Below are 12014 nucleotides of genomic sequence, written 5' to 3'. Positions count from 1 at the left end.
CATTTGTGCTTGATTAGTCTCAGGAAAAAAAATAATCACTGGCAAAGCCAACCCCAAAACATTTTAGTCCACTTCTTTTTTATTCCGTCCTGCTTATGAGATGATGGGTGGCATCTCAGGGACCTGGGGACACGGTAGACTTGCCAGGGGAGCCTGAAGCTTAAGGGCTGGCTTTCCACAGACCTCACTCTCGTTTTCCAGTGGGGAGAGCAGCACGCAGGGTTACACCTCAGCACGAAGGCTGCATGTCCAGGCTGGGGGCTAACCCCTCCCAATATCTGCAGGTTTCTCCAGCCACGAGGACAGCAGCTTCACAGGGGGCCTGTTCATCTCCTGCGGTGCTTGTTCAGCAGGTCTATGACTCCTCCTTTCCCACCCCTCCGGCTTCACAACCCCTGTATGATCCTGTTTGGCCAGGCCAAGCCTTTTGGGTGCACCGCATCTCTTGGGCAAGTGGGAAATCTGTGTCCCCTCGGTCCTGGTTGGCAGTGGTGGCCCTTGAGCTTGCCGTGTCTACATCTCTGCCTTGTTGGCTTTGGGTTTTCCCGGGCTTCAGATCCCTTAGAGGCAGCTTATTGGTGATACTAGGGAAGGCTGAAGAGTGATGGTGATCTTGGCCGAAACACACAGCCATGAAGCGAAACATTAAGTTATGCAAATGCCTGGCAGGACTGCCACTGTTGTCTTGACTTTCTTGAGCACCGGCAAATAACAGGATCCAGAAAGGAGTCGTTGAGATAGAGCTTATTATCAAGTTGATGAAAAGGATGTCTGCTAATTGCTGCTCTTGTACCAAAATATGTAACCACAGATTGAATTCTCCCTCTCCCCCTTCTTTTTTCATCACTCTCAGTGCCTCTCAGGCAGCATCCTCACACCCTTACAAAAAGAGGTTGGTTTTTGTGCCAAGAATCAGCATCACGTGTAATTTTCAAGGCTGGTTTTCTTTTCCGTTTGGTTGCCAAGAGAAGAAATGTGAGTGAGAGGCTGTATCCATCACTTGAAACCGCTTGTGATCGTGGTCTGCACATGGTTCTCGTGCAGCTCTTTTTTTTTCCGAGAAACACTCCAGCATATCTGTCTAGTTCAGGGGTCCTCTAGCAACCGCTGCTGCCTGTCCAGTGTGATGAGGTGAAGCCAGAACTAGTTCTCTGCGTTCACGTGGAGAGACACTTGAGGTCTAAGCTGGTTCCTGCACCTTCCCTGACCCTCTCCACCTGATAGAGGACTGACGGAGATGCCAGTGCTGGTTTTAGTGCCTCCCTCTTGAGCCTCTCCAAGTCTACAGTAGCTGGAGGCTTATTCTCAAGCATAGTTTGAGCACTCAGACTATTGGAGCAGAAGAAATTCCAGTTTCAATTAAATAGTAACCATTTATTAGACACCCACAAACAGACTTCTACTTAACTTGAGCTCTAGCTTCGTGCCTCTCGTTTACCGCCCACCACGTGCAGGTGTAAGGCAGAGCTCTCTGGCGTTTGAGGGATATAATGGGTGTGCAGATGTGCCATGAAAGCCAGGAGGGCCACGGTGTTACTCACATCTGCCTATCATCTCATCTGCTGATGGGGTCTTCCACATGGTGAGGGAGAGCCAGGACGTGGGAGTCCACCACCAGTGGGGGTGGAGATAGCCCCTACTTATTTTGGGGCAGAGGAAGTCAGAGAGATTTGAGCGTGATGGAGAATTGGGCCTGACTGCATCTTTGCCATTGAGCAATGCAGTTTGAGCAAGGCCAGGTGGGAATCCAGCACCAGTTTTCAGCCTCAGTGAGAGATTTCCTTTCTGCCTCAGCATCGTGGCGGTGCAAGAAAGTGCCCTGGGAGCAGCATAAGGCTGGAGAGACCACTGCGTTCCCACTGACCACCCTGTCCTCTGCGTGGCTGCTGGTCTGCTTCATCTCTGGATTTTTCTTTCTTCTTTTTGCCCTCTTTTTCTTTGTGGAAGAAATTTTGGAAGTAGGGCTGGGAGGGTGCATTGCATCTCCATTATCCTGGGAATGAAAGAGGGTTAAAACGTAATGGCCATTAGAGCTCTTTTTGCCAGCTGCCTCTCCTGTTTTCCATTCAATAATTCCCTTAATGTTTTGTCCTAATGGAGCAGATTATTACTATTATTTTATTTTATCAAGATCACCTATTGCATAAAAAGGAGGAGGGGGGCTGGAGCCAAGGATGGACCTCAGGCTCTTAGCTGGCTCCTGTGTATTCTTTATTATTATTATTATTCTTGGCAGACAAGACTTAAAGGACCAGCTTGAGCGTTTATCTCGCCGGCTCTGTCCGTGGGCTGTCTCTGAAGGAGGGTGACCTTGCAGACGGCGGCGAGGCAGGCGGTCTGGGTGCCCCGGCACCTGGGCACGGCCCGGGTGCAGCAGCATCTCCCGGTGCCTCTGGTCCTCGTCGTATGAATTTCCCGGTGCCGAGGTTGAGGGCCCATCCCCGTGGGCAGGAGTTTCTTCACTCAGTTTGCCTGGGAGTTCTGCAAACGGCAGCTCCGTCGTCTCAAGCCTTGATCTCATTTAATCTGTGCTGAAATTTCTGCAGGATACCCTGGGAAAATTTCCCGAGATTGAGAGTGACAGCACGGAAACCAGTTGGAAATGGGTCAGAAAAAGTTGCCCGTAGGAGCATTTGCCTCCAATAAATCTGAGCTCTGCTTTCAAAGACTTATGGGAGAGCGAAACAAAACACGCTCTCCTCTAAATGCTTCTTTTTTGTGTCGAGGTAGTGACTTCAAAGCCAGTGCGGCTCGAGCCAGGCTTTGGCTCGGAGCTCTCTGCCAGCTCCAGCGCTCCTTGTGCCAGCACGCTCTTATCAGCGAGACCGGGCTTCTCCCAGCGTTGGCTTCTTTCTGGAATAACCTTGGGGCATTCGCAGCCCTGGACGGGTTTACCTCTCCACGTGCCCCTCACCTGCCAGCAAAGCTGGTGCTGGGTTTGCTCCGGCTTTAGCAGAAGCCGTGAGCCCCTTGGGAGCTGCAGGGTTGTGTATCTCGGTGCCGCCGCAGCCCCCGGACCTTCGCGCTTGCTTTGCCGACCCGAAGCAGTTGCATGGAGCTGGCATATGCGGCTGCAGCCCCTGGGCAGGGCGGCGGTGCATCGGCAGGTAGCCGTGATGTTTAGGGGCCTTTTCTCATGTAGATGAATGTGGGTTCCCGCAGGGGATGCGGGAACGGGATCGTGGTGCCCCACCGCTGCTAACTCCTGCGCTGAGCCTGGCTCTTGCGTTTGTGCCCCCAGGGAGGGATGATCGCCCTGCTGCTCTCCATCCTGTGCCTGGTGATGATCCTCTACACCCGCCGGCGGTGGTGCAAGCGGCGCCGCGTGCCGCAGCCCCAGAAGAGCGCCAGCGCCGAGGCGGCCAACGAAATCCACTACATCCCGTCGGTGCTCATCGGGGGCCACGGGCGCGAGAGCCTGCGCAACGCCCGCGTGCAGGGCCACAACTCCAGCGGCACGCTCAGCATCCGCGAGACCCCCATCCTGGACGGCTACGAGTACGACATCACCGACCTGCGGCACCACCTGCAGCGGGAGTGCATGAACGGCGGCGAGGACTTCGCCAGCCAGGTCACCCGCACCTTGGACTCGCTGCAGGGCTGCAACGAGAAGTCCAGCATGGACCTCACGCCAGGTAGGGGAGGGGCTGGGGGGACGTGGGTTGAACTGGGTCCTCTCTGCCTTGTCTTTCCTCTCTGCAAGTGAGGCATTGTTGCGTTCACAGCATTTTCTCCTGAAAGACCACATGCGGCTATTTCTCTGGGTTTCCCCTACATGTGAGACGTTGGTGGGTTTGCAACCATTTGAGGTCACTTCTTTTGCTTGGAAACCTCCTTGCAGCAAGGTGGCTGTAGTCCCTATTGAATGGGTCATGGCTGGGCAACGCAGGGTTGAGGCTTGAGAGGCAGGGCTGTTGAAAACTGAAATGATGTCCTCTCCAAGCTTGGTGACTGTACGTTTCCTTCAGTATCCCAGGAGTTCTGGTGTCTACTTAAGCTGAGGTATTTAGTGGCAAAATTTTAGTTGTCATCAGTATGATTCAGAGTTAACACCGCCTTCTTAACACCAGCAAAGATTCTCTGAGCTGTGCCTGAGCCCCAGCTGTAGCTGGACCCCATGTCATAACATCCTTGCTCACTGGTGATATTACTAAGTGAGCTGGGGAAGTGGAGGCCTCTTAACTGAGACGCAGTTCTGGGAAGGCTGTGATGTGGATTTGTAAAGCTGTCCGGGGGTTTCCTTTGGAGACCTGGGGATCCAGAGCCCAGGTGCCATGTGGTTGTGAACACTGAAATCTCAGCTTTCAGCTAGGTGTTGGCAGACCTGCTGGTCCCCGCCGGGCTTTGAGGACTCACAATGGTGTGCTGGAGGCAGTCCTGCTGCTCAGGGCACTGGCCAGGCACCCAGAGCCGGCCCGGTCCGTTGGCCGAGGAGCCCTCGGCATCTTCTCCAGGCTCTGGGGCTGGAAACAGGTCCCAGGAAATCTCTCTTTCTCACCCCTCTCCTGTTTTGTCTCCGTCCCTGAAAGACTTTGCCTTAACTTCTTCCCGCCCAGGGAGCGATAACGCCAAGCTGTCCCTGATGAACAAGTACAAGGATAACATCATCGCCACGAGCCCCGTGGACTCCAACCACCAGCAGGCCACGCTGCTGTCCCACACCTCCAGCAGCCAGCGCAAGCGCATCAATAACAAAGCGCGAGGTACCGGCGCTCCGGCGGTGCTCCCGGGGGCCGTGGGTGGCCGGCTGCCTCCCGGTCCGTATCCTCCGGACGGGGATCGCCGACCGCTCGGGGCAAGGCTGGGCAGCGGGGCGCACAGATTGCGGGTCCTCGGGGCGGCGCGGAGGCCGGCGGGAGCGGGAGGCGAGGTGCCGGCCCCAGCCGTGACGGCGCTCGGTGTCGCCCGCAGCCGGCTCCACGTTTCTGAACCCCGAGGGGGACTCCGGGACGGAGGCGGACACCGATCCCCAGCTGACCTTCTACACTGACCCGTCGCGGAGCCGCAGGCGCAGCCGAGGTGGGTGAGCGCGGCAGCGGCCGGGGCGCCGCACGTCCCCGGGGAGCGCTGGGGGTGCGGATGGCCGGGCGGCACCGCTGCCACCTTGCAGCCCGTGGGGCGGTGCAGGACAGGCTCTGCGGCGGGTCCCCTGCGCGAGCGACGCTTGCTCTCCCCGCGGGCCTAGCTCTGGGTCGATGGGCTGCTCCACTGGGCTCGAGGGCGGTCAGCAAGCTGGTCCAGCTCTTGCCTTGTGTTCCTTGAGCAGACTCTGGGCTGTGAGTTCAGACGCTTCTCATAGGCAAGGGGTCGACACCCCGGCCAGATCGGTGGCCGCCCTGGGCCCGCTTCCGTCGCTCCCTGCTCCTCCTCCCCGCCGGCGGGCTGCCTCGCGCTCGTCGGAGGAGTTTCTCAGCAGAGGATGAAACGTGTTCTGGTTGTGCTGGAGGCAGCTGCTGGGCTCTGTTGTGTATTCATGAGCAACCCGCTTCGAAGCTGGCCGGGTAGCGCCCGCGCGGCACTGCTGCGGGAGAGCCGCAGCACCTCCGGGCAGGGGGGGGGTGCGGATGAGAAGATGAAGAGTCGGTTGTCAGCAATGAGCAGCACGGCAGAGAGGAGGCAAGCGAGCTCGGTGCGGGAGAAATGCGGGGTACGGCCAAGAAATGCGAGGTGTAGCCAGGAACCAGCCCGCCGGGATCGACGGCAGCAGCGGAGCTGCCTGTCGCCTCCCGTTCTTCCTCCGCTAGCGTAGGTGCCCGGGGCTCAGCTTCGCCCCGGGGGCAGGAGTGCTCCATCTTTGTGGTCCTCGGCGCATTGCTTCGGCGTCTCAACCCCTACCTGAGCCCACGTAGCGGTGTTTGCTGTAGAAATACGATTTTCTGTCCCTCTGCGTTTCTCCCAGAGAGGCAGGAGTGGAAAAACACACGTAGGGTGTGGAGTGGGCAAGAGGGAGGTGCTTGGTCCCTGGGCGGGGGGTTTCGCCCCGGAGCCCTGGCCTCGCTGGACATCCACGCGCGGGGCCTCGTGGGGGATGCGGGGAGGCACCGGCGGGGTGCACTGCGGGGGTCGCGGCAGCCGCCTTGCCCCGTGGCCCTGCCCGGGGGATCCCGGGGAAGCGGCTCCCTGCGGGTGAGCCCGGCGCCGGGGCAGCTTTCTCCCCAGGCCGCTTCCGCGGGTGAGAGCTGAAAAGTGAAACCCCCGCGCGCCCTGAACGGTCCAGGCTTTCCAGTGCTTTTTGAATGGATGCAGGGGGCTGTCGTCACGGCAAAACTGACCTGCAAGAAGTGCCGGGAAGAAGGCAGTGAAAAAGGGATCACGTATTTACCTTCCCTCTCTGCGATATCTCTGCCCAGCTTTAAAGTCGCAGCGCTGCAACGGTGCAAACGGTGCCGTGAGCGAGCTGGGGCCGCCAGCTGCACGGGGAGGCCGGCAGCAGAGGGGGTCCCGTGGCAGCGGCTGCCTTCTGCTCTCGCGCTCTCGAAACGCTAAAGCTTCGTCGCATCGACTCCAGATTTGCAGCCGCGTGACGGGGAGCAGGACCGGGCCCGGCGAGGGCAGCAGGGCTGGAGAGGCTGGGCGGCCTTGGTCCTGGGGCTGGGAGGTGGCGGAGGGGCTTCCTGGGAAACCTGGGCGCCCTGGGGGGTTTTCTTTGCACTGCGGCGGGGCCCAAAGTGGTGTTTGGTGAGGAGCGGGGGGGCAGGGATGCTCTCCTGGGGGAGCCGAGCAGGCAGACGGTGCGTCGGGTCTCCCGGCCCCGGCTTTGACTGGGCTTGCTTGCTTCCAAGTGGGCTCGCCCCGCAGTCCCGTGAACAAGACCACGCTGACCCTCATCAGCGTGACGAGCTGCGTCATCAGCCTGGTGTGCTCGTCCCACATGAGCTGCCCGCTGGTCGTCAAGATCACCCTCCACGTGCCCGAGCACCTCATCGCTGATGGTGAGCAGAGCGGCGCCCCGCTGCTGCAGCCCCTCTCCCCTCCCGCAGCCCTCCGCTGCGCGGACCGAGGTGGGACGGGGCCAGGGGGGACGGAAAACCCGCTGTCGTGCCCAGGGCCGTGCACGTGATGGAGGGGACCGGCGTGGGGTGGCGGGGGAGCAGCGGGTGCCCATCGCCGCTTTCTCTCGCCGCGCCAGGGAGCCGGTTTATCCTGCTGGAGGGGAGCCAGCTGGACGCCAGCGACTGGCTCAACCCGGCGCAGGTCGTCCTCTTCTCGCAGCAGAACTCCAGCGGGCCCTGGGCCCTGGACCTCTGCGCCCGGCGCCTCCTCGACCCCTGCGAGCACCAGTGCGACCCCGAGACTGGTAAGCGGGAGCTCGGGCCGGGTGCGGGCGCCTTGCTGGGCCCCGGCTGCTTGCAACACCCAGGCCTTGCAAATGCAGCGAACAGGGAGGTTGTGGAGACCGCTGCTGGCTGTCTGCTGGGAAACCTCCCCTCTTCCCAGCTGGGACGGAGAGCAGCCTCTCCTTCAGCAGCGAGCTCTGGGCAGAGCTTGGCCGCAAGCCTGGCTCGAGTTTCAAAGCAGCTGGTGTCCAGGTTTGACCTCGGTAGCGTATGTCGGTGTGGGACTGGCAGGCGGGTCGCGGGCTCGACGCGGCTCGGAGCGGCAGCACTCTTGCCCTGGCAGCTCAGGGCCGTAGTTTGCTCCCTGCGCCTAGGGAGAGCTTTTGGAAACAACGTGGTCGTCCCAGGTTCCTCGCAACAGAGACTCGGGGAACCCCCGACCACGGGGTCCCATCCCGCCGTATGCAGCAGGGCAGGGAGGAGGCCGGGTCCTTTACTTGCAGCTAGCTCGGATCAGGTTTGGGGGTGTGCAACCCTCCCGGCTTGCCGAGAAACGACTCCTCCGTGCCGGCGCGCCACCGCTTCGCTGCCCGGCCCGTGCGACGCCGCAGGAGGGGTTTCTGCGTTTCGGCAGCGCAGGTTGGCAGGCGGCAGCGCGGCTGGACCCAGCTCTCGGCTGTCCCGCTTCCAGCGCTGCCTCCAGCTCGCCGGCGTCCCTCTGGTTTCGCCCGCAGCCCCTGCTGCTCCTGGTCCCGGCACGAGCGGGCTGGCGGCATCTCCCGAGCTCTCGCTGGCGCTTCGCCGTGCCCCCGCCGGGAGCCTTCGCGTCTGCCGCGCGAGTCCGAGCCCCCGCGTTTCTCCCGCCCCAGGCGCGGGGAAGCCCCCCGCCTTCGCCTGGCTGCCCTGGCTTTGCTTTCGGCACCGGCTTTGTGGCTGGCAGCAGCGACGCGCGGCACGTTTCGGGGAGCAGAGCATCTAAACGCGTCTTCAGCTCCTGGCGCAGAAGGAGTCCCAGTGCAGCCCTTACGCTTAAGCGTGAGCTTAGACCTAGAGCGCTTGATAAATATTAATTAAGCGGGAGCCGTGGGAAGAGGGAAGGCTTTGGCGCCTCGTCCCATCCTCGCGGTGGTGTCTGTGACGCCGGAGAGCGGGAGCGTGCAGGGAAGGGCTCCGGGCGCTCGCTGCCGCCCAGGCCGAGGGCAGCGGGGTGCCGCGGGGACGTCGGAGGTGCTGGAGCGGGGCCGCCGGGCGCCAGGAGAGCACCGGGAAAGCCTCGGCCCCGGCGCCAGCGGGGTCCGTCCTCGTCACGCCCCCTCCTCTCTCTGCGCAGGTGAGTGCCTTTGCTACGAAGGTTACATGAAGGACCCCGTGCACAAGCATCTCTGCATCCGCAACGAGTGGGGAACGAACCAGGGGTAAGTCTGGCCGCTGCTGCTGCGGGGGCGGTGCCGGGCCGCGCTGCACCGGGCTGGGGCACGCGCCGTGGGCAGGGGTGGCCAGCCCTGCCCGGAGCGGGACACCCACAGGCCTGGGGGCTGAAAACACAGCAGAGGTGGATTTTGATTTCGGGAAAGCTGTTGATCCCACCCGAGCAGAATTTCAGCCTGCCTGATGTGGCAGGGAGGGACCGGCTCCCGGGCAGCAGCGGCTGGTGTTGCTATGGCCTGCGGTGTTTTGTGCTGCTTGCCAGTTTTCCACGTGTTGGAGAGCCCAAGGCTGCGTTGTCAGAGCTGTTTGCTGGCAGGGAGGCAGCTGGCAGGCAGACAGGGGTGGGTTTAGAGAGCAGCATGTCCACGAGAGATGAGGATTGTTATTGTTAGGAATAATCAGAGCTGAAGAATGTCGATGTAGAAGAGGCCATCATTAAGTTTCAGGGTAAACGTGTCCCCTGCCCCAGGAGGATCAGGGCTGCTTCTCTGCCCTTCGGGGAGCTTTCCTTGGCAGCCTGCATTTCGTGGTGTTTTAGGTTTGGATCTGAGACATGTTGGTTTGCCAGAAACGGCAAACTGGGCAAAGGATAGAAACCACAGGATGGGGAGCACACGGAGGAGTGTAGCAGCAAGCAGGCGCCAGAGCTGCGCGTAAAGGCTAATGGCACTTGATAGCACTTACAGACAGGGTCCAGGCACAGGGCTGATTATCTGGCTTTGTCTTAATTAACATGCTCATTTACCATTGGTAATAGCTGCGCACATCCCGGGGCTTTTGCCTGCGTGAGCTGCCTCGGGCTGCCGGGGGTGAGGGCGAGGCGCTCGGGAGATGTTCCTCTGACCTTGTGGCTCAACGCGGGGATTTCTGCTCTGAATTTCTCCTTGGGGAGGGGGAAACCACGCTGGACCTTGAGTGACGCAGCATCGGCTGGGCTCGATGGGCTCCTTCGCCTAATCGCACCGCAGCCCGATGGGCCGCGGCGGGCCGGCGCTTGGCAGGACGCCCTCTCTGAAGTCGTTAGTCTTCGCAGCGGGGGGCAGAAAATCATCAAAGACCCCGTTTCCCGGTGATCCCCGCTGTGCTGCTCTGAGCCGGAGGAGCGCCGAGGCCATGCGAGGGCTGCCCGTGCCTTCCCAGCCCCGGCGCGACTCCTTTGAAGCGGTGCCCAGGGAGAGGGCCGCTGCCTCCACCTCCAAAGCCGCCTCTGAGCCTTTCGTTTTAAAGCTGGTTTAGCAATTAAATGCAATGTCGAGCGCCGGCCGAGGGAGCGCGGCTCGGTGGCACAGATGGGGCGGCCGTCGTTTCGGGTGCGTGGAGCGGCGCTGGGGATGGAGCGACGCAGGTGGGACATCTGCCCTGAGGACTTCCCATCCTGCTGGGATGGGAAAGTACGGACCCACGGGGGCAGCTCTACTCTGCTCCTATCCAGGGCCAAAAGCCCCACCAGGACCCGGCGCTCCCTGGCTTTGCTCCCTTGCTAGCAAGCAGCATCACGTAATGAGGGCTGAGGCGATGGGAGTGGGATGTTGCCCCTCTTAGGGACTTGTCTGGGGGATGTTGGCCTCAGCGATACCTCATAGCAGGTCGGCAAAAGCCCATTTCCCCCGTGGCTTGGATGCCACCCTGCTCCCGTGTCCTGGCTCCTCCACTTTGCGCGAAGGAAAGGATCAGATGACTTTGTCCGTTAGGGCTGGTAGTAAACGTGGGTAATCGTGCGTGGGTAAGCGTTTGCTCCCTTCCTTTCCGCTTTTCCCCTGGGACTGCAGCTCCATGCCCCTGTTCGAATGTCCCCTTCTCTTCCCTAGCGTCTTCTTGGTCTACCTGCTCCTGTGCGGAAAGGGAGAAGGGGGAAGAAAGGAAGCCGGTTACAGGCGAATTAGGAAAACCGTGGGTGGTAATGGACAGGAGGGAAGCCAAGGGTGGGAAGGCAAAACCCCTTCCCACAGCCCGGCAGACCCCTCACAGCCCTGCACCTACCACGCTTTTGCCTTGGTAGAGCCAAGCCGCAAAGTGCTCAGGGTCTGCTCCGTTCCTCCGGGGACTCGGGGCCGCTTTTGGGGCCCAGCTCCATCCCGCTGCACCCATGGGAGCCTTCTCCATCCACAGTTAAAGCGTTTGCGAAGCGTGTCGCCGCTCGGCTAATTACAGCCCCGTGGCGTCCTCCCGACGTGCTCCCCAGCGGGTGCCGGGGTGCCCGCGGCGGCTCTGACCCGACATGCTTGAACGCGCTAATCAAACGGTCACCGACCCGTTATCTGTAACGAGCTCGCGTCGGGTGCCATGGCGAGCAGACCGTGCTAGCGGTGGTAGCGCGTTGCCGCTCAATGCGGTGCGCGACACCTCTGCGCGGAAGGAGAAGGAGTAACAGCCCTTTCATCGGGAGTCATTTTTCCTGCTTAATTCAAATGGAGCTTCATCATCTCTTGGATAAATAGGACCCAGGGACCTTGTGAGTTTTTCTGTGAGGCTTTTGCATTATCATTTTTGCTATGTTCATTCTTCTCTGCCCCTTCTCCTGCAGTAGTGCTTGTATCTGACCAGAATATGTTTTCTTGGATCTCTTCTTATATACTTAAGCATCCAGCTGTTCATCACAAATTATTTCTAATGTACACTCCTGTTCGGGGCAGAGAAACCTGGCAGAGCCTCTCTTCTTCCCTCCCCTCACCCAAGGTGACGCGTAGCCCTGGATCATGCAGGTGCTGTTGAAAATCCCGCTGCCCTTCTCTGAACTCTCAGTAAATCTTAGATGCTCAGCAGCATCTGGGCTTTCTCATCAGCTGCGCTTTGCGAGTTACTTGCTCAAGCTGTTCGAAACTGGGGTCATTTTGTGTTTCTTCCTTGAACTTGTCAGATTTTGTTTCAGAAAATGGTAGTAGCTGAAATTCATACTTAATACAGCCTTCCCTGCCTGCAGCTTTCACTATTTATAGGGACTCTTGAAAGCATGTCCACACTGGGAATCTCAGTGCTGGGGCCAGTTTCATGTTTAATGAGAAATTTTTACTGCACTGCGATCCATGCCGGCTCCGCGCAGCCGTTCCTATGGAGGCTTGTGTAGCGTTTACGGTCTCTTCTGCCCCATCCAGCTTCCCCTAGTGAGTCTCTGACAGCTCCAACCCAACGACTGAGCAGTTGGTTATTTCCACCCGGGGGAGACTTCCTTTGCGCTGCGGTGGCTGGTCGGGAAGCGCGTGCCGTTGGATCGGTGCGTGGGAAGCAGGTCACTTTCTGCCACCACCTGGGGACGAGCTGTGTGAAGATCTTAACGTTGCCCCATCACGGTCTCCGCAAGTCACCTCTACG

The 12014-nt window shown here is 59.9% G+C and overlaps 1 protein-coding gene across 4 annotated transcripts in view; it reads left to right on the top strand.

Moving 5' to 3' along the window:
• Positions 1-12014, top strand: part of ASTN1 (astrotactin 1) — an 81329-nt gene that overhangs the window by 23965 nt on the left and 45350 nt on the right. For all 4 annotated transcript variants that reach the window (XM_064515608.1, XM_026101029.2, XM_064515607.1 and 1 more), the window contains exons 3-8: positions 3242-3635; positions 4557-4703; positions 4912-5019; positions 6783-6932; positions 7130-7297; positions 8608-8692. In XM_064515608.1, coding sequence (XP_064371678.1) covers positions 3242-3635; positions 4557-4703; positions 4912-5019; positions 6783-6932; positions 7130-7297; positions 8608-8692 — 1052 coding nt within the window. The remainder of the gene's footprint in view (positions 1-3241; positions 3636-4556; positions 4704-4911; positions 5020-6782; positions 6933-7129; positions 7298-8607; positions 8693-12014) is intronic.

This window comes from Dromaius novaehollandiae, chromosome 8 (assembly GCF_036370855.1).
Source record: "Dromaius novaehollandiae isolate bDroNov1 chromosome 8, bDroNov1.hap1, whole genome shotgun sequence".
Classification (NCBI taxonomy): domain Eukaryota; kingdom Metazoa; phylum Chordata; class Aves; order Casuariiformes; family Dromaiidae; genus Dromaius; species Dromaius novaehollandiae.
Note: the sequence above shows the minus strand (reverse complement) of the source record. Positions and strands in the feature narration are given on the sequence as shown.